General features: G+C 25.7%; 1 protein-coding gene across 1 annotated transcript in view; it reads left to right on the top strand.

Annotated features, from left to right (window-relative positions):
• LOC136089199 (tyrosine-protein kinase CSK-like) overlaps positions 1–24,341 on the top strand; it is a 110,594-nt gene that overhangs the window by 14,801 nt on the left and 71,452 nt on the right. The window contains exon 2 of the mRNA XM_065814923.1: positions 11,958–12,008. Coding sequence (XP_065670995.1) covers positions 11,958–12,008 — 51 coding nt within the window. The remainder of the gene's footprint in view (positions 1–11,957; positions 12,009–24,341) is intronic.

Raw genomic sequence — 24,341 nt, forward strand, 5'->3', positions numbered from 1 at the left:
GCTCTATTTAATTTCTTTCAAAGTCCCGGACAAAATGTCCGATCAAATTATTTTTTTGGGTCATACAGTGTCCAATCAAATTTGTAAAATGCCATTTTTACGGTTTTATGGAACCAAGTTATGTAGTCTACATCTTTGTCATGTTATTCAGTTTATTTAACTTAGTTTAATGATGTTGTAGTTTCTTTTCTTATTATTTAGAACATTTTATTGCGGATTTTTATTTTTTAATAAAATAGTTTCAATTTAATATTGTATGTTATTTTAAATAGACTTAAATTTTCACGCTGTAACTGACAATGCTTATATTTTTTCTTTACAATTTGACAACGACTGTTTTGATGTTTTAGCTATTTAAATGCAAAAATCATTATGTTATGAATAACTTTTGATCATTTTTAAAGTTTTTATTTTACGCGAAATATTTTGATTAATATCAAAAATTAATTATAATGATCGTTTAAAAAAAATGCATTATGCGTAAATTAAATGTTACATTTAAATTCTTTTATTAGGTATGTATTTTTTATGATAAACTTAAGCTTTTGAAACTATTTTTCCATGTCTTTCTGAATATCTTTTGAAAGTTTGTTTTTTTAAACTTGACTTACTAATTAAAGCATGAAATGATTAAAAATTACAATTTTAAAAAAATTTCGTTATTTTTTTTTTGCAACTTTTTTTTTTGTGCAACTTTTTGAAAGAATGTTTATACAACTTAAAAATATTATTTGTTTCTTTTCAATAGTTTTATTTCACTTTTCAATAATTTAAATAAAATTTATTTATTTATTAAACAATCTGTAAAAGCGCTTTGCCTAACTTTAATTAAATGTTAAGACGATATAAATATTTAATGTTTAATTAAAGATAAGTTAAAGATAAGTTTTGAAGTATTTTTTTCAACTGGAATTACAAAAAGTATTTTTAAATTCAAGTTTTTTTAGTTTTATTTTATAGCTAATTTATTTTCTTTTTTGTAGGAATTGTTTTGCTTATTCTTTAATTTTTTCAATTTTTTTCCTAGTTTATGTTTAGCTAAATGTTTCTTTATTCAGCGCTTTCTGAAACTTTTAAATCATCTTAACATCTAAACAGTGGTAGTCAAATTGTAAACAAAAAAAAATTATTTAAGTGATCAGCAATAGCGTTCAATCGCACGCCATTCCTATCCAAGCTTTGTTTTGTAGAATTTAATTCCTGTCAGTCAAAATGTCTGATTACTTTATAAATTGATTGGACAATTTGAGGTTTTAGCCAGATGACCAATCATGCATGACCAAAAAGTCGAGTCCTATATATATATATATATATATATATATATATATATATATATATATATATATATATATATATATATATATATATATATATATATATATATATATATATTATATATATATATATATATATATATATATATATATATATATATATATATATATATATATATATATATATATATATGTATATGTATATATATATATATTTGTAATTGTAATTGTAAAAAATTGTAATTGTAAATAAAAAAACAATTGTCCAATGACTGGAAGTTGTTTATCCAAAATGTGGTATATAAATGTGTTGTTTCCTCTAAGAATGTACCTGATAAACAATATATCAGATATATAACAGAGGGTGAATGGAAAAAACGTTTTGCCAATCATAAGCAATCCTTTAAAAATAAAAAGTATTCAAAAGACACCATGCTGTCAAAGTACATATGGGAATTAAAAGATAAAAATATTGATGATTTTATTCTGAATTAGTCCATCCTTAAAACAGCGCCTGCATATAACAATATTTCCAAAAAATGCAAACTATGCCTACAAGAAAAATTTGAAATTTTTACACATGCAAAGCAAGAATGGTCATAAACAAAAAAATCGGAATTGATTTCTAAATGTAGGCAAGAATATAAGTTTTTCCTAAAAAACTATAAAAATTAGTGAGCTCTAACAATAATTACATTAACCCTCCCCCTCCACCCTTTATAAAAAACATTTTTTCAAAAAGCAATAGTAATCAATTCTAAAGAATTCTTTTTTTTTAATAAAGTCAGCATATTCCACAAATGTGTGAAAATTTACAGTAATTAGGACATTTGCGACTTCCTGTAATTTAATTTTTGGTATAAATTGAAGTTTTATTAATTTGATCATTTTTTATAATTTGATCAAGTTAGTAAAAACATTTATCTAATTTTTAGTCGTCTTCAACATTATGTTTCTCCATCAGTAGGTTCATCAGGGTTATGTTTCTCCATCAGTAGTTTCCTGATGAACCTAGTAATGGAGATACTGAATGGCTTCCAAAGAACATTGAGCACTCTTATTGTAGAATACACTAACATAATTTATATATATATATATATATATATATATATATATATATATATATATATATATATATATATATATATATGTATATATATATATATATATATATATATATATATATATATATATATACATATTCATACATATATGTATGTAGAATACATTTATATTTAACACAAACATGTTATATAGATACAGATATATTTAACACAAAAATGTTATATTATACAGATGAATACAGTTAAAAATCATACAGACAGTTTTTTTTTTTCTCACTATAACAAAAGTTACAAATAAAATCTAAGTTCCATTTAAAAAATCATTTTTATCAATTTTTTCAAATATGAACTAAATTTTATTTTGAAAAAAATATTTTTTTCATAAAACTTAACATGATATTTGTTTATTTTCTTATAATTATACAGTTGGTTTTTGGTTGTTTTATTAACTGTAAATAAATTTAATCGTGATCATAATTTATTTTCATAAACTAAATGAACCTCATAAAAACTTAATGTTATTGAATTGACAATAAACAAAATATTTAAATTATTAATAAAATATTTACATCAAAATATATCGTGTATTTTTTAAACTATTATGACAAAAAATAGCACTATATATATATATATATATATATGTATATATATATATATATATATATATATATATATATATATATATACAGGCTATTTGTTATATATATATATATATATATATATATAACAAATAGCCTGACTCGCAACGGAGTACTGCTACATCAACTGGCAAATAGCCTGACTTGCAACGGAGTGCAAATGCAGCAATTTATTGAACTTATATATATATATATATATATATATATATATATATATATATATATATATATATATATATATATATACATATATACATATATACATATATACATATATACATATATACATATATATATATATATATATATATATATATATATATATATATATATATATATATATATATATAGATATATATAGATATATACATATATATATAGATATATACATATATATATATATATATATGTATATAAATATATACATATATATATATATATATATATATATATATATATATATATATATATATATATATATATATATATATATATATATATGAATATATATAAATATATACATATACAGCGGTAAAGCAGGAGTGAATGCCGTTTGTCCACCAACAAATAATGAAACTGTTCCATTTCTCTTTTTGTTTTTTTGTAACTATTTCATCATCCTGTTTGAATTTTTTTTTCAATACAATTGTCCATAAACAACATATTGCTAACTTTATTTCTTAAAATAAAAGTAGAAGATCTTTTTATTTTTTGCAAGTTGATTTTTATTGAAATTAAAGATCTTTTTTCATTTTTGGTGTAATATAAGACTCAGCAAGGGAAAATATGTGATCTTTTTTGTTTTGCTTTGAAATAAATTTAGAATTGTGTAATTTATTGATGACCCTCAAGAACTTTTAATAAAATAAAACAATTTTAAAGTTCAATTATAAAAGAATATTCTATAGCAATAATATTAAATATTTTATTCATATAATTACCCTTTTAAAGATGTTAATTGACACTGGTTTAGTGTAATTAATATTTTTTGTGTGTAATAAATGTTTGTCTATTATTGCCAATAAGTTTTTCTTCTTAGTTGTATTTTGCTGATGTTGTTTTTGTAAATAATAAATACAATTTTTATTAGATTCTTGCTTATTGTATTGTTTATTTTTATTTTTGTTATTAATTTTTTTGCTTTATTTAAGTATCCCTAAAAGATTTTTTTCAGAATATATTTGATTGATTATTAAATTAAAAATACAACAATGTTTCCGCTAATGTAAATGGCTTCAAAACATAAGCAGCATAGGTTTTCAAGTTTCTTTTTTGTCTGGAGCTGCATTCCCTAAACTAGATGTTGACACAGCCCCTGGCAGAGATACAGATCATGCGTCATTACAAGTTTTACTAATTTTGCTAACATGTTAGCAATAAGTTTTCCTTGTCGCCTCAAGAATCACTTAGTATAATAACAAATTCTCTATCATTGATGCCTCAACAATTACAGCAGGCTCTGCTTCATCTGATAAAAATTGTAAAATATAGAGGCGCAATTATTTTTCTAAATGTTGGATAATTAAATAATTTGATTTTAAGGCTAAAAACAGTTATTTTTTCATGCATTAATGTTAAGATTGGGTGCTCTGTTTGTAATACATTAAAGCCAGGAAAATATTCCAAGGAATGGACCCGGTGCTTTATAAATGTAACATTTGATAAGCGCATCTTAACAATTTGAAACATATTCGTGACCAAGAAATATTAACCTCCCAAGAATTTTCAGAAGATTTGCTGAATGAAATATGCATATAAATATTTTCTGGATGATAATTTTTATTTAAGAAAAAAGGAGTTTCGTAAGGTTTTGTAAAGTTTAAGTTTTGTAAGTTTTATTTTTGGGTAATCACCCTTCCCTCTCCCCCTCCCCTTACGTATGCAACATACTATATGGAAATGTATATATATATACAGGGCTTAAAATAACCAACGTTTTGGTCAGGACAATTTTTCTGATAAATACTAAGGTTTGGTGGACATGTACGACAAAATTAGGAAAGAAGTGCAATTGCATGCCATTTCTCTCGAACTCGATCACGACAGTTAAGTATGTTTAAGCTTTTGAAAAATGCACTGAAATTAAAAGAAAATTTAAAAGACAAATTATCTAAAAAAAGAAAATTAAAACAAAGATAAAATAAGCTAAATTTAATAACGTATAATTAAAAAAAGAAAATATTTTATGTATGCGTTTTTAAAAAATTTTAAAAATAGATTGTAAATTATTATAAATTATAAATATATTAATTACATAAACTGTTATGTTTACTTAATACTTTGTTAAATAAAGTAACAAATTACTTAATGGTTGTTTACAATAAACCCATAATATTTAAATTATCAAAATTTTTTTTGCCTAATTGTCATTTATATAAATTTGTATTTTTTCAAACTTTTCAATAGTAAAAACCTTAGCGTAAAAACAAACACTACATAACATAACTCATATTTAATAGTGTAATAAAAAGTATTTCTATAAGCCAATGTTGAAGGTGACTATAAGCATTAAAATAATGGTTATGTTAAAGTTTTTATAAAATAAATTTAAAAGGGGTTTTGAAAGCTAAAAAATTTTATTAAAAGTTATAAAACCCTTCAGACAAAAAGTTCAAAAAACACTGAAATATAAATTTAAATTAACCCTTTAGCGCCCACTAAGGCTTAAAATTTTCAAAAAATTCCAAAAACTTCAAAAACCAATTGTTTTAGGGCCTTGATTATGAATAAAAAAATAAAATTTTAAAATTTCACTTGCAAAGCCAATTATGTCATTGTAGCATATCTGCTACAATGGGAATATGAGGAGTGAAATAATAAAAAAAGTTTTCTTAAATTAAAGGATTCTGTTTAAAGAATATAAAGCAATTTAAAAAATGAAACTTTGGTATTCATTTCATTTTACAAAGTCTCTTCTAATCAAATAAAAAACATGTAAAGCATAACAATACTTTCATCCGATCATTGGATTTTTAAAAAGACAATTTTGATGTGTTTTTATGCCTTGATTATCCAATTATATTAACCTGGCTATATTGGATCAACAAAAGTATGTTGTAAATATGCTACAAAAGTTGTTTTTGAGATCACTGTGTTGACAGGACGGCCATAAAAGGTTTCTGAAGTTATGTAGCATATCTGCTACACGGGGCGCTAAAGGGTTAATAATAATTAATTGTAATGTTTTAATATTAATGATAAACTCCAGGTTGTTTAATTCAAAAAAATTTAAAGCTTTAGTGTGATTTAAAAATTGAATTTTGAAAAGCTTCGAAAAAGTATGATGAGTGCCTGACAATGTTTAATGTCCAACAGCTGTTTCGAGCCCTGTATATATATATATACAAAAAAATAATTACAAAGACAAAATCAAACTGTAATTTAAAACTTACTGTTATTAACAATGTCATTTAAAAGGGCCAACGATACAGATTTTAAAGTTGGGAGAGGGGGTGGCATAATTGTCAATTTCTAAAAATAGTCCTCTTCTATATCATGAAAATTTTTTATAAAAAAAAAGAAAAAAAGACCTTTAAAAAAAATATGGGGGAATTTTAAATTTAAATTTTTAATTTATTAAGAATTATTTTCACTTTTAATTTGTATTTTTATATTTAATTTTAATCGCATTTTTATTTAATGCTTTAAATAAAAATACTTTTGATACAAATATATATATATATATATATATATATATATATATATATATATATATATATATATATATATATATATATGTATATATATATATATATATATATATATATATATATATATATATATTTATAAACTTTGGCATATATATATAATTCTGACATATATAAAATTCGCCGAATGGTCACACACGAGCAGTGAACGCCTGAGGGAAGAAATGAAGTACATTAGAATAAAGGAGAATTATTTTTCAAACAAAGCATATTTTGACAGTTGTCAAGACAAAAATAAAGATTAATAGAGGAATATTTAAAGTAAGACAGACAATGCACCTAAAACAGTACAAACAATAATAATAAAAAATAAATTGTTATATAAATACTAATATGAACTAAGATAAACAAAAAATGTATCACCAAACAATAAATAAATAAAACAAAAAATACATTAAAAATAAAAAGTATGCATACAACAATGATAAAAAAAAAAACATTAATGCCAATGTGTAAACATAATTTGTGTAGTGATTAAGTAATAAACATCTCCTCAGAGTCGCGTCTATTATTACTGGCGTTTCGATGAGGATCAGCACTTATAACTAGTTTATCCCGTCAGACAAACGTCATCGCCACTTATGCTTTACCCTGCGACTTACGCCTATTCCATACTGCAGTAAAAAAGGATTCACTACAAATAGCCAAAACCCAACCATACCCAAAACACTAATATTTTTTTGATGATATGATATAAAAAGTGTTGATCTACTGCACAATATAAATAGTTAAATAAACCACTTACCATACCACTGGTAGAAAAAAACTAAGCACTATAAATTAAAATTCAAATAAAAACACCAGAAACAAAACTAAAACAACTAAAGTGTGCAAACAAAAAATTTCCCCAAATACCATGCAATATGTCAACGATTTAAACCACAAAGGTACTTCCAGCACAAATAAACCAAAAACAATTAAATGGAAATATACCCTATTAAATACTCTTTAAAATAAAATAAAACATAGTAGAGTCTTCAAAAAACTCTAACGCTGTCATAGATACTTCATTCGAATTTTGTTAACCAATCTAAAGTGTAAGAAAATGAAACAACCCGCGCATCTTAAAATCATAACTAAAAATCAAGTAATATTTGAAAGTTGAAAAAAAACAAATCGATATAACAATTTATATCGATTGCAAAAATGTAAAGATTTAAAACATGTAGTGAAGGATATAAGAAATTCTCCGAATAATGATAAAAGACGAAAATTGTGCCTGTGAAAATTAAAACAAAGCTGAGTAATGAATGTAAGATAATATAGCATAAAAGTTCCTTGATACTAGTAAAAATATGAAAATCAGCGGATAAATCATATATTAAAAAATATTGTAATAAGATTAACTAAATACTAAAATAAGACCAGATAAATTTAAGCCAAATGAGTGGTTAAAAAATTATTTTGGGTCATAAAGCAATAATATTAGTCGTGATATAAAAACGATGTACGAAGCGGGAAAAATATTGTTTAGAAGTAAAGTTAATAAAAATAATAAACCACCTATAAGTAAACTAATGAAATAAAATAAAAATACTTTTGATACAAATATATATATATATAAATAGGGGTGTTTCAAAAAAAAGTCATGTCTGAAAAAAAAAGAGCCCTAGCTTATCATCTGCCCAGACCATGATTTAGTACTTTAAATTTTTTTTATTTTTGAAAATCCCAAGGGTCCCTCCAGGGGGTAAAAAGGGCAATTTCTTTAGCGTTTTTGTACCATTTTTAAAACAGTTTAAAGGAAGTCTTAACATTAAAATTTTTAATTTTTTTTTTTATATTTCTGTTTGTAAAAACTGATTTTAAAAATCCTAAATCAAGGGTTTTTTGGATTTTATAAAACCCATAAATATTAAACAATATTTTTTTGAAATTCATATTAGTACATTTATTTTCAATTAAGTTTTTGATGCAGTACTATTTTAAATTCACTTGTATTCAGCTACAGGGCTTATTCTAGGAAATAATAAAAAGAGAGGGCCTGGGAATGAATAATAAGTGAATGATTGAGTATTTTTTGTAATGAAATATTCAAAACCAAAAGGTTTTTTCTGAAACTAAAAATTTATAAAACTACAAAAAACTTCAAATCCAAAGTAAAATTTGTTTTAAATTGAAATACAGTAATCCTAGTGAATTTATGATCATCTTTATTACAGCTATCTATTAAAAACAAAGCAATTTTTCAAATTAAAAACATATTAAAAATTTGTTTAACAAAAAAATATAAAATAAAAAACTAGATTTTTTTTCTGCTAGCAGCATTTTCATAATCGATTTTTTTCTGCTTTTTCTGTTTTTCTTGTAATTATTTGTAAAAAGAAGGGTGTCCTGCCTTTTCTCCTCAGAATATGCTCTGTTTATTAGGTCGTGAACTAATTTTACCACCCTCTCAGAGCAGTCATTAACAGCATCCAATTACTGTTGCTCTAAATTCTAGATAAAAATCATTGAATTTCCAAAATTCTGGTGGTGTTTTCATCCATTGAGTTTCTGCTTTTCCATTTCTAAGCATATCAAAAACTAGCCACGACTTGTCTATTATTAATGGAGCTAAACTAGGAGGCTCATCTTTACTGAAGTTAAGGCCTTTTAATTTAGTCCAAAGGGAAATTTTCATTTGGACATCTTTGAAAATTAAACAGTTTCTTGGCCATATCACCGCGTTCCCTACATTCTTCATCTGCTAAGGCGAAAACTACCAAAGTGGGATCCAAATACCAATTATGTCTGAGAATAGAGCTCGCAACAGCTTGGGGGCCAAGTAGGTTCCATTCCTCAAACCTTTTCATTTGCCAGTAAGCTTTCATATCTTAAAAAATAGTATTAATAAACATTTTGAATCATTTTAATCAATAACAAGCTTTCTAACCTCTCAATAAAATATTAAAAGACCATATACCTGTGCTAAAGAACTTAACTCTGCTTTTAGAAACCACTCTGTATAAAAAAGAGAAATGAATAAAACCATACCAGTTATTTCTTCTTTTTCTTTGTTTGTAAGGTTTGGGATTTCATTCATTAAAATAGACAATTTTAAATAGTATAAATCTTTTCCCATGAATCTTGAATGGTGAACTGGAATCGGTAAATGGAATTTAAACCTATTTGACGATAGAACCATTAAAGTAAGTTCAGCTAGCTCATGGTATTCTTTTCTAACATTTCCATCCTAATAAATTTTTAATATATTTTTAGTTTGTTACAATTGTTTTTTTTTTAATATTTAGAATAAATAGACATAAACGAAATCAAAATTATAATAGCACCTTTTTAAAGATCTTAAAATTGATCACATTAGTACAAAACTGAATAGCAGCTAATTTTTAAGTATATATCCATGTTCCAGGTGGTATTATTATTCTTTTCAGCTCCTTGGTTTCAGTATCTATACAGTTCCAATTTTTTTTTAGAAATTCAAATAGTTTGTTTTCTGGACCAGAAGTTTTGCTGCCACGATAAATCTTCCAGAAATGAGTTATGTGTTGCTCAATTACATGATGTCTACATGCAATCAGCAACAATGGGCATTGAATCTGTTGAACTAATCTCATGCAAGTATCTTGCCATCTTTCTGTATTTGCTGAAGTTGTGTGAAGCAGAGACATTTAACTTAATCTCCTAATCCAAAAAACTCCATTAATTCAAAAATAGCTTGCTTTTGATTAACCCCTGAACTAGACTCTATTGGAGGAATGCCAAGTAGTTTTGTTTTCCCATCAATTCTTATCAACACTGCAATTCTATCTCTTTTTAATTGCTTTCCTTTCATCAATTCATTTACTATTTTTCCATCAAAGTGTATGGTCATTAGTGAATCTGATGATACTACACTGTTTTTTATATATTCCCTTATTTCTGTTGCTCCGGCAGATATTATGTTCTCTGCAGCTCTATAAGATTTGGATTTAGAGCACTTAAAGTTTGCCACATAACCACCAGCTATGACAATAACACTACTAATCAAAGCTGTATGTTGGTGGGGTGTTATACCCTCTCCCACTGTTGTATGTGTGGTAGACTGAAGTATATTTTTAGGAAGAAGAACAGAATTTTGAGTATTAGGAATCTCGCTTAAATCAAAGTCGATATCTGTTTCCTTGCCTAAATGGTCGCTAGTGTAACTAGAAGAACTTAGATAATCTAAACCATTTTTATTTAACTCTGCAGATAGCTCTTTTTCTAAATTTGATTTTCTTCTTTTATTTCTTTCTACAGAATGCTCATATCTTTTATCTTTTCCTTCAAGACTTCCTTTCCTTTCCCAAAGCTGGTCTTTTAAGAAAGCAATATCTTCTTCCTTGTCTTTCACTTTTCTCATTTTATTTTTTAATATTTCCTCAAACATAACATGAGGATGTTCTCCAATAAAAAATACTTTATTCATTTGTTCTTCAAATAAATGTCTTTTTTTTAATTCAGCAAGATTTGTTCTTTTTTTTTTTATCTTTCAATTTCACCCACTCCTTTAACAATTTCTCAACTTTATTCTTTAAAAAAATAATATTTGCTTGTATAAAGGTTTATTAAACTGATTTAGAGTTCAATGATAAAACTTACCTTTGCTTTTGTATTGTAAGCACTTTAAATCCATCATATATTTAAGTATCCATTAGTTTAGATAGTATGCAGTAGTCAGGACTGATCAACTAGGCAGTTAGGTTTGAAAGAGGAACTTTTGTTAGGACTATTAATTTCACTTTTGCTTCACATTTTGATTTTTGTAGAAAGAGATAATATTGAGTTACCTCTATATATATATACATATATATATATATATATATATATATATGTATATATATATATATATATATATATATATATATATATATATATATATATATATATATATATATATCAGGCCTTGTTATTTATATATATATATATATATATCAGGCCTTGTCAGATTGGAAGTTAAGTCTGTTAACTTACTTTTTTTTAATATTCTTTCAAACAAATTTTTTTTTTGTTTTGTAGTAGTTAAATTCTTTTAAAAAATGATTGCACATTGAGTAGGATAGAATATCTGTAAAAAGTATTTTGCACATAAGCTTAAATATTTGGAAGCAACCTTGTGTGTAGCACGAAAAGGCAGTTATTTTGAAACCAGTTAATGTGATATTGTTACCTAATATTTGTAATGCTTTCTAATATAGTTTTCAAAGTGTTTTAGTTTTATTTATTTTTTTCAATTATCTAGGATTTTATTTTGTTTAAATATCTTTAAATAACTAATTTTGTTATCTTAAAATTTTTTTTTTCTTTTCTTAGGATCTACCATTTAAAAAAGGAGACATGATTGAAATTCTTCAAACTACTCGAGTAAGTTATTTTACTACTATTGATGATGATCATTGTCATCATTATTATTATCATGGTCATCATCATCGTTATCATCACTATGTAGATCTCCATTTGGTATTGTATCCCTTGTTTCGGCTAATTTGTGTTTCAGTCATATGAATATTTTTTTTAAACTTTAAGATTTTTTTTTAAGCTTTAAGATTTTTTTTAATGTAATCTAAGTTAATAAAAATTGGAATGTTACTAAATTATTTTTTTAATGATGTCGAGCATTTATGTTGCTTTTTTTGTGTTTTTACAGTTTCATTACAGAACATTGTTATTTAAGGTCATCCAAAAGTGTGATCAAAAAATCCTAAACAGAAATGTTTGGTATCTTGACAAAGACGCCATCTCCAACTGTTTGACACAAAATTCACTTTCAAATTTTCTTTAATTTTATCATCAAAGTCAAAAATTTTAACCAAAAAAATCGAGCAAAGTTCTTATTCAAAAATATCGGTTTAATGAAAAGTTAAATTTTTTTTTAAAGGTTTTAAAAGCTTTTTATAAGATTATCAAGTAATTTTTTTAAATATTACGATAAAGTGTAATAAGGTTGTTTCATGGAATTGTATAAACAATCATTCTTGTATATTTTAAACTGATAAAACATGTTTTATTTCAAAAAAGTGTATTGTTTGGTAACGCACCATATTGTTATAAGTTTCTTAAAGGTTTGAAGCAAAATAACTAGATGTTTTGATCTTTTAACTTTAACTTTGAGTTAAAAACTTATATTTAAGGCATATTTTAATTTTTTTTATTTAAGGATTAGTGATGATTTTAATTCAAGTGTATTTTAAGAACTAGTTTCCAAAATGATATTTGTTTGGTAATGCACCGTGTTGAAGAATACAATATTTGTGATATAGCTTAAATCTTTATAAGATTGCAACTTACTTTTTCCATGCAGCTGCCTTATTTGTCAAGGTTCATGTTTCAAAGTTATAGAGCTGAAAGGGGGTTATAACCACAATTAAGTTGCCTCCTCGTCTGTAGTGGCCTTCTTGCCTTAGGGAGGTTAACTAAAAAAAAAAAAAAATAATGCCGTAGAATTGCAATGCAGTAAGTGGATGTAAATAAGAAAAAATTTATTTCAGCAGTGTTTAGCAACAATAATGTGGTGATAACGTTAAAGCCTCTAACAAGCCTGTAGCTCGCATAGAAGCCTGTAGCTTGCATAAAAATGCCTCTAACAAGCCTGTAGTTTGCAAAAGAACTTTATAAAATTATTTTAATAAAAATGTTGGTTGGTTAAATTTATAAACACTGATTTAAAAATAAACAAGTTGATCGCAAAACTTTAAGGAAACAGCGATTCATTTTTAATATCTGTTGCACCTTATGGTGCAGGTCTGTAGCAAACTTTTTTGATGTTTGAGAACTAATTTACAGGCCTGTAGCAAACTTTAAACTTCTTTATATATGATAAAACCATATATGCAGCATATATCCATATAAAAATATATATACTTACATACATACTAAAAATTATATGTACATGTATTCGTAATATACATCCATATATGCATACATTAGGATATGTACTCGACTTATGTCAAAATTGCAGTGATTCACGCTTAGGAACCCCAAAACATGTGCCTTCAAACCCCAAATATATTTGCAATGTTTTGTTTCACAATGATTTTATTTTTATTAATATTTTCAACTTCATCAAATAATTTTTTATAAAAGATTATTTGATGATGTTATCAATTACACACTACCCCACTTTTAGGCACTAAATTTAGCGTATAAAAGTTATAACTTGTATTTATTTCGAATTTCTTTATATGAAAGGGGAGAGGGAGGGATGATGATTGAGGGTGAAATTGAAAACTTTAATCGTAATCATTTTCGAATACTTAGCAGGTATTAAATAAAATTTAAGACCTGTCACACTAACTATAGTTTTAAAAGTATTTTCTCATGTATGCGAGATCTTAAAAATGAACCCTTTTTCCCTAATATTATTGGAAGCAGCTTATCTCTTTTACTCAAGTTGGTGTTTATTACTTATGTGTACTGATGTCATCATTTACACTAATTCTTTTAGGAGCAGTAAAAATAAACTCTGAAACAGGGGATTATTTTAATTTAATTTAGGTAGCTAACACCATTTTTTTGTAATATACACTTTGATAAAGGACATGCATCCAACATGTTCATATCTTAAAGACATTTATAACTTTTATCTTTTTTTTCAATAACATCAACGAAAAAATTCTTTCAGAATTAGGAGTTTGTAGCAAATTTAAAACTTCCTATGATGGCATACCTAAACATAAAACAGAAAAACAGTGTAATTGCTTGAGAATAAAACAAGTTAAATCACAGAAACATAAACGAACAAATTAAAAAGTAAAAATTTGTTTATTAAATTAAAACATTTGAAATAAATTTGCAAACTTGTTGGTAACAAATCTGTGTCTTTTTCTTCGTGATTTTTTGTCTTATATTTCAACTCTTAGTTAATGATTTAAAAGACTACACAATTTATAACCAGGGGGTGTGCAGGGGATATCTGTTATGTCGTTGGACATATCCAAAAAAAATCAAATAAAAGTTTTCAACTTGAATATATTGTTGAAAAAAGAAAAGGTTTACTGTTAATATAAAAGTTAAAACCAAGAACTTAATAAATTATGAATGATGAATTATCTGAAATGATGGAAAGAAATTAAAAGCCAGAATACATAATAGTATTCCGGTTTTGTAATTTTGCGATTATTTAAAAAAATAAAAACAGTTTTAATATTTTAATGGAAAATTTTTATATTTTAAACTAACTTTTGAGTTGCAACTTTAAACTTAGAAAATCATTTCGAACAGTACTCAAAGAAAGTGCTTAAAAATGTGTCCAAGCTGGCTTCATGATAATTACCTAAAGTTAAGAAAAGTATTATATAGTTTTACCTATAATTTTCAACTTTAACTACAATAACAAATTTAACAAGTTCATATTTTAGAATTTTTATTTTTACATATTAAGGTACTAATGGATCTAACGGTTTTATCACACAGACCCAGAAGTTCAAAAGTCTATCCTTACTAATGTTGCTTACCTAACAGCATCGAATGCTGCTAGGTAAATACCGGCATTGAATGCAGGCAACGGATGCTATTTTACTTTGAATCTTTATGTACAATTTAAAATCAATCTTACATTTTAAAATTTAATCAATAATTTTCAACTTCAACTACGGTAACAAATTTAACAACTTTATATTTTATGATTTTATCTATTTCTAACTTCAGATACAATAACAAAACTAAAAAAAATTTAATCTAGAACCTTTATAGTTATTTGTCTGTATATCTCTATATTTTAACTGAAGATAGAAACCCAAAAGTTAGAACAACCAAAAAAAAATTAAAAAACTTTTATTTTTAATATTTACCTCCCCATTGCACAGAGTTTACTATAGCCAAATAGACTCACTTATTTTTAGTTATTAATATTTTCTAGTTGTTGAAAAACCCTTTCTCAAATCTATAACATCAAAACATAAACCTTGACAAACAGGTATACTTAGCGAAGAAATAAGTTGAGCACCATACTTCCAGGTACGTTGCTCAAACTCTGTACTTCTTCTTATTTATGAAGTGAACACTCTACACCAATATACAAATTAAATTGAAGAAATTAAGTTAAAACAAATATAAAGATATGAATTATATATCAAAAAAAATATATATATCAAATAATTGTAACACATGCCTGCTATAACTATAAAACCTGAATTTTCAAGTATAAAAGGAAAAGGGGACATCTATAAAGTACGTACACACTAAAACCACTGATTTAGAACCTCCCCTTTCGCCTTACATGCACCTGTATGAATTTGACAACCTCATTCTATGTCTGTACGGATTATTTATTAAAAAATAAACCCCTTTTTGCACAATGCATATTTTTTTAAGAATATTAAATACAAATAAACTTTTATTTAATGCGATAAGAATATTAAATTTTTAAACTTGTGAAATTCAATTCTTTTTTAAAAAAATAAGAAATCAAACATAAAACAAAATGAAGAAATACAGATCTAGCGCAAAACTGCGTACATACTCTCTGTCTCAACCGCTCTCCTTTGTACACATTCAAAGGCTTTTGGGTAACTTCCTTCCTCCCCCCAATACCTGCGTACATATTTTATAGAAGATCCTTATGTCTAAATAAAAGCTTAGAAATCAAACAATCAAGTTTCAACCAAAAAAAAAAGAAAAAAACTAAAATACTCTTTAAAATGTGTAAGAAAAAAAAAATTAATACGTTTTTGTTTTTCTTAATTTCAACCTTTCATATCGAATCTTTGCAACTAACTGTTCTATATAATGTTCTCGAAGTTTTTTGCCTTCAGAGCGAGAATTGATAGTATCTTTCATTTGCTGTTGAATTATACTAGATTGCTCTTTAAGTTCTTTAAAAAATATAGTTTTCATCAGTAAGTTGTCCTTTGTGTTAAAATTTACTTATAGCAGTACTACTTTTTTCAATGAACTGAGCTGATTTGGTATGACCAGATCCTGAGCTATCTAAATTAGCACCAAAGATAGCATCAGTAACTTTTTCTGAGATCTGAGCAACATTATCACATGTTTGATTTAAGTAGTACCATTTTTAACCAGTGGATCTTATGCGCTTCATCAAAGTAGCAAGATTTTCCTTCATTTCTAGATGCTTGTCATAAAAAAAAGTTAATAAACTTTTGGCAAGCATTTGCCAAAAAAAGTATTTATTTGTGTGGAATCTCCACCTGATTCAATAGGACAACCTGCCCATGAAATTTGATTCATGAAAATTTGAGGACATAACACCAGGCACATTGCTTTTAATAACAGAGTAAAATATGTCACATAATAATTTATTATAATCTTTAATAACAATTAATGGCAGTCTCCGTAAGTTGAAGCTGTTTTGTGTTTTTTAATTGAGACTATAAACTATCCATTAATTACTGACCCACGAAGATATTCAGCAAGAGTCATGTTTGAAACAGATCTTGACCTTGATATATTGTTCACTATCAAGTTAAAAAATAAGCTATCCCTAGTGTTTGTCTAGATCATTTGAATAACATGATAAGAATTTGGGGTTGAAAAGGATTTTAAGCCAATTTCTTTAATTTTGTTTGTTATTTCTACATGAAAAGAACTTTGCAAAACAGCTTGAAAATCCTCAATTGGAATGGGGTTTTCATAATTATCTGCCATAACTTCAAACTGCATGACGTCTTCTTTTAGCCGTAAAGACTTGTGCCATTTAGAAAGCTCAACACAATATACATTCATAATATCCGCACTTATTTGGTGTACTGGAGAAACATTGCAAACACTTGGCGTTCCTTAGAACGAATTATAAATTCCATAAAGTGTCTTAAGGATAACAAATATGAGCGCTTTGTACCGGGCTCAAATTTTGCTTTTGTATGAGAAAACTTTTTCTTTTGTATGAGAAAACTTTTGCTTTTGTATGAGAAAACTTTTGCTTATGTATGAGAAAACCAGATATTTTGAAGTTCATTAAGGTCAAAGAGTTTATTATAACCTTGTTCTAAAGGTGATACAACTTCTATTTTTCTACAAACTTTGAGCCATCTCATTATTGGCACTCCTTATTTCTGCCAGAGCGACTTTTTAAGTACAAATTAAAAACCTTTAAGTTATCATTAAAAACATGTTCTTTAGATAGTATTGGCAACAATACAGAACCATCATTATTTTCAAAATTTTTTGTAATGCTTTTGACATTTTTACTATTACAATTATTTTCATTATCAACAGCCAAGTACTTACTGTCTATAATTTTGTTTTTGCAATTTAGTTGTAGCAGTTGAAGAAGAAATATGCTCTTCTTTTTGTTTCAACATTTTATAATATAAAGAAAGATTGTTTTTAAGAAAATGTGAGGATTTATATAAATGGTCACGAATTCTGCAAACCACTTTATTACATATAGGGCATTTGTATTTTGGATAGATACATTGATCAGTTGATAACCCAGCATCTTTTTGTTCCTTTCTGAGATCAAACACACCATAAGTAAAACAAGCTTCTTCAGATGATTTTTTATGTACATCTCTCATATGCCCTGGTAAATACACTATAAAACTATTACAGTTTGGTTCTGGGCATTAAATTTTATTTCTACACAAGTTTTTAGTAACTTGATTTTTTGTTATTACTTTTTCTAGCAAAACTAGAGATTTGCTTGAACTGGTTTAGTTTTTTTTTTCCATTCATAGAATAGCTGTATTATTATAAAAAAAAAAAAAAAAAAAAAAAAGCAAAAACCTTGGAAAAGCAACATTCATCATTTTATTAATTCTGCCCTAAATATTTAAACTTTACAAACTTTTCGTACACTCAAATCATAACACTCATGAAATCCTAAAATGTTGGTGCAATTTAAAACTTCTAATATATAAAATATAACATTGAGTGGATCAAAATTTAAAAAAAAAATGTTTGTTTCTCTCAGGGTTGACAAAAACCCAACCCATCTGGGTTTTTGGGGTTTTTGAAAATCTTTAGTAACAAAGATTAATTAATTTATATTAATTGAAAACAATTTTCCATTTTTTTTTATTGTTTTATATAAAAGCTTAACTAATATTCAGATTGCATTTTTTTCTAATAAAAAGCTATTTTGAAATAGAGTTATCATATTAAAATTTAAGTTTCATTTAAAATATAGGTAGATTATATTCTTAAACATGAAAAAGTATCATTCACAGGTAAGAAAGAAGGCTAGTTAGTGGAATGAAATGACCATATTAAGTGATCAACCAAAAAGATTAGTAGTTATTGCAAAGAAAGCATAACTAAAAAAATAGAGTTTAGAACTATTTGGATAGAAGCACAAAAAAAAGAGAAAAAAAAAAAAAGAAGCGCTAATGATTCCGTTGAAGTATTTAACAATATATATTTGTTTTCGAGTCAAGGCCATCTAAGGTAAGAAGCAAGATCGTTTAAGCTTTATTAAGGATACTTCTTATTTGTCAAATGATGAGCATCCATTCCTAAATTTGTTACTACAACAACAAGTAATCAGAAGGATGAACTGGATTTGCAAGTTGCAAAGATTTACAAAAAATAGCATGTGATCAAATTAAAATAAATACAGATTCAAATTTTTTTTTTAAGTTATAATTCTCTTATAATTTTACTTATTTACTTAGAAAGAACATTACATTGAAGTCAAGAAGAAGAAGCTGAGGAATGGTTGAATGAAGCCTAACTCAAGTTTGTGCCAGACTATTTAAACTAGAAGATGGTATTTATTTCCCAGCATATTTATCCAATGATATTGTAAAAAACACAACATTAGCAGAAAATTAGTGAAAAATTATAGGAAGTAAGGAGTCTAAGGCTTCTAAACTGTCTGCAAATTTTGCAAGGTTTTTACGGTAGTTGCACACTTGTCCAGCAAGTACTAGATCAATTGATGGAGTTTTCTCATCCCTTTACGTTATTTGGAGCAAAGTTAGGAATTGTTTAGAAAGAGGAAAAGATAAAACGCTGGTACAAATTTAAAAATATTTAAGATCAAGATGCACAATTTGTCAGCTGAGAACCAAAAGGCCAAATGTCCATATTTTGTATTTTTTCTGTTTATTATCAATAAGTATTCAACAACCAACAGAGTATGTGTCTAGTAAATCTATTCTCAAGAATGATACAACTTTTAAAAGTATTTAAAAAACTGGACATTCTGGCAGTAAGTCTTAAAAAAATTAAATTTTAAAACTTGATTTTCTCGGAAACACAAAAAAATAACAACAACTTGGTAACAGCATCAAAATTTTACTTAATCTACTATACTTTTTAATTTTTTCTTTAAATACCTATAGTATTAACTTATAAATAATTATTAGTGTTTATTGATTCAATGCAATATTGTGCTATTAATTCTAGTTTATTTTCATAAATAACTTGTTGTTTCACAAACTTGTCAAAAATTTTGAGAATTGGAGCAAAGTAGTATAAGATTGTGTGAATAAAATGCAAGTGTCCCAATAAAGTAGAGGTCTGGATATATATTTTGGTATCAGGTTTATATTCAGTAATATCAAAGAAAAAATCGTTTATATGTGCAAACATTTTCAATCATTTTATTTTTTTTTCCTTATTGTCTTCAAAAAAACACTATAATGCTAAAACATTGAGTATAAAAAATAAATCAACTCTAAAAATTTCCATACAAAATTTACTTTTTTTGACACCAAGGTTAAGATTTGATGAAAAAATTATTTTCTCTAATTCAAGTATCTTCTCTCATTCAAGATTTAATAATAGTAAAGTAGGTAAACTTAAAATTTTAAAACTTACCTTAAAATAAGAGACACTCTTAGAGTAAGCAATGTTAAATTAACAATGACAAAATTAAGTTTATAAGAATTCTACCAAAAAACAAAGTACTAAAATATAAATAGTAAAGGAAAGCGTGCATACATATATACTTACATCAACTAATGGAACTTCTTTAATCAAGCCTATGTTTTAATCTTCATTGGTTGGTCTTCCAATATAATAAATAATATGCTATAAGAGATGAAAAACTTGTTGTTAACTTACATTCGCTAACAAACATTGATTGTTAAAATCTTTATTTTCTTTTATTATGGGTAAAATAGAAATTTTGCTCTCAGAAAACTCAGTCAATAATGGTTAAAACATTTGTTAACTGCTAACTTTATTTACTTATTAAAACAGTACATTCACAAATACGCAAAAATATTTTTTTTTAATAATTTAGTTGGTTAAAAATGGTTAAAAATAATAATAAGTTGGTTCATCAACATTTTTCAAGTCCATTCTATAAGAGTTAAAAAAACTTGTTAAAATTTTGTTAAACAATAGCAAACAATTGTTAATATAATGTATTTGTTACAACAGTATAAATTTATGCAAATATATACACAGATATAGCCCTCAGAATCAGGGTCGGCATTTGGGAATGCCGACCTTAAAGTGTTTAGGGTCAGCAAAAAATTACCAACTTCGTTTCTTTGTTTTATGGTTAAACCTTTGTGTCAAACTTTTTTTGTTGATCTGATGCTGACCTCTAACAGTTTAAGGTCAGCAATATATTGCTGACCTTATTTTTTCTAAATAATATACTTACAGCAAATAGTATTTCTTTATTTAAATGATTTCTAAAAATATAATTCAAACTCATAAATAAATAATAAAATACAACCTAAACTATATTCATACTGCTTATGATATAATGATTTAACCATATTTGTAGGGCAATAACTCCTTTATTTATATAAAACTATCAAATAAAAAATAAAAACACTATTGTTTTATTTGAAAAAACAAACCTTGTCCGCGTCAGAGAGTATTTCTACTTCTGAAAAGTATTGTTAGCAGGTATTATTAATAATTATTGTTATGTACTTGATGAAATGTATGAATTTAAAATTATTTCTGCCTGAAAATTAAAAAAGTTTTTATGAAATAGTATAAAAATTATAAAATAATTTTTATACTGTGTTCTAAATTCTAAAAAATCTATCAAATAATTTAATAAATTAATAAAAAAAAATCTATAAAATAATTTTTATACTGTATTCTAAATTTTAGGTATACACTATAATACAATTTAATGTTAACCTATACTTGTATTCTGAGTGTTAGGTCAAGGCCGAGATTAAGAGTTTTTAGGCCAAGGCTTATGCAAATTTTTTCAAGACCAAAGACTTCAATTTTCGCCTTACGTTAAGGCCAATTATTAACAAAACTATAAGTGGCAAGTGCTGTGACAATAAAACCACATTTTGTAAAAATAGACCAAGGTTATGCACAGAATTCATTGAAATCAATAAAAAAATATGTATTTTTTTTCAAGGCCAAGGCCAAAACAATTATGGCCAAAGCCATAAATTTCAAGGCCAAGACCTCAATTTTTGAATTAGGCCAGTCCAAGGCCAATGACTAACAACTCATATATATATATATATATATATATATATATATATATATATATATATATATATATATATATATATATATATAGCATTCATAAAACTACATCAGCTAATTATTAATTAGCAGATTTAAATTTATGCATTTGGTTGAAAGTTTTCGATTTCCTACTTTAAACAAATGACAAATAATAAGTTCTTTCCATTATAATAGTTTACTGCTAATAAAATTACAAAAAAAAATTATAAAAAAAAACTTCAAATATTTCTTGGAATGAAAAAATTAACTTAGCGTTATAGTGTAAAATATAAAAGGCTTTTAATGGTGGACTTTGTTTTATATTTACAGCAAACGTTTATTTAAAAAACAAGAAACTAATTTAGATTAATTGTTTTCGCACGTTTTATTATAGAATGTCATGATACATTACAGAACAATATACATACAATAATGAATGAAAATGTTACAAAAACAAACAAACGGTACAATACAGAGCAAAAAAAGGTTACATTAGCGAACATGAATATGGTTGTCATCATCATCATTATCATCATCATCATCATCATCATCATCATCATCATCATCATCATCATCATCATCATCATCATCATCATCATCATCATCATCATCATCATTATCATCATCATCATCATCATCATCATCATCATCATCATCATCATCATCATCATCAGTATGGTGATTTCGGGTTCGCTAATGTTACTTTTCCGTGTTGGATTATAATGACGTGGTTCTAAGGTTTGAAAGCGGATTTTTTTGGCAAAATGCTTTCTAAAAGAAAGTATTAGTTTCTAATTCTCAGGCCATGTAATAAAAAACATTATATGAAAAGTTATTCATCGTGACACTTAAGCTAGAGTTTTAAAAAAGTTGCTTTACCAAAATTATCAGTACTCCGGCTAAACAAAAGGTGATATAAAAAGTCTTTGTTCTACATGATTTTCAATAAGTTTATGACTACATCACCGTATAATTGAAGAAAATCACCTTTCTTATATATGGGTATTTAATAATTAACACAGTTTTATTTTTTAAAAATTTTTAAGGTACAACTGTATTACATGAGTAATCTGTGAGCGTTAGTTTAAAGTTGAAAAAAGAGATTAAAAGTATCATACTCGAGTGCATATTCGAGAAAATTCCTTTTGAGGATTTTTTATTTTTTATATTAGGTGTTTGAATCTTTAGCAACCGATATGCATTAAAATAACATGATTTTTCAAATTTATTTACTTTTTTGTAGTCAAAATAACCATTAAAGTTGCTATTGTGGCATTACAGAACATGATGGTTGTTGTATTACAGAACAATTTAGTGTTAAATTACTAACGAATAGCTCCAAAAAGGTTTTATATGCTTTTAAGTAAACTTTAGGATTAAATTGAACATTTATTTATTTTTGAAATGTATTTTTCATTTCTGAATAATAGCCACTGCCTTGACCCTTACAAGTGTCTTAAAAAGTCGTATGGAGTCGCGCAATTTATCCTAAAGGCTGAAATAACTAAATAAAGTTTAATAATTAAATACAAAAATGTTAACTTTTCAAGAAAATTAACATTTTTATGTCTAAATCTAAAAAATCATAAATAAGCTTTAATCTTATTCACATCAAAGATCCTGGCTTTACATGCGCACGCTTGCAAATGTGTGAATTACATGCTCAACAACTAAAAATCCTGGCTTTATGCGCATACGCTTGCAAATGTGTGATTACACGCTCAAACAACTAAAAAGTATCCAATAACTCTAAAAAGCTTTAATTTATGATTTCTGCGTTAGTTGTATAATAAATTTACTCGATTTCTAAAAGATAAAAAGGAATTACACTTTAAAACATTGCCTTCAGGTAACAACTTATGACTATTTGTTTTATTCAACTTTTCTGCATTTTCCGGCATAATATAAGTTATTTAGTAATAACATAATAGAAAAGTATTTAAAACTTTTCCTTTAAAGAACTTACAATCATTGCGTACTGAAAAAATAAAGCATATGTTTCTTTTAACTTCCTGTAAATTCAAAAGTTGATTTCTTATATATTTCAGAAATTAGAATTTTTATGGAATATTTATTATTCATTATAGCCTTATAAAACACGAAATATCATTTTTTTTTGGTTTTTAATGATCAATTTCCTACGCATTATAAGTCGAAAAATAAAGTTGATGAGCTTAAAACTGTTTAATTTTAGTTGCCTTGGTTGTGCTTCAAAATGACGAACTTATTAGAATAATAAGCTTGTCATTTTGAAGGACAACCAAGACATTAATTTTAAAGAGAAAGCAACCAAGACATAATTTTGAAGCTCAACCAAGACAACCACTTCACTGTGGTTGCACTTCAACAATATTT

This window comes from Hydra vulgaris, chromosome 13, assembly GCF_038396675.1.
Source record: "Hydra vulgaris chromosome 13, alternate assembly HydraT2T_AEP".
NCBI classification, from domain to species: Eukaryota; Metazoa; Cnidaria; class Hydrozoa; order Anthoathecata; family Hydridae; genus Hydra; species Hydra vulgaris.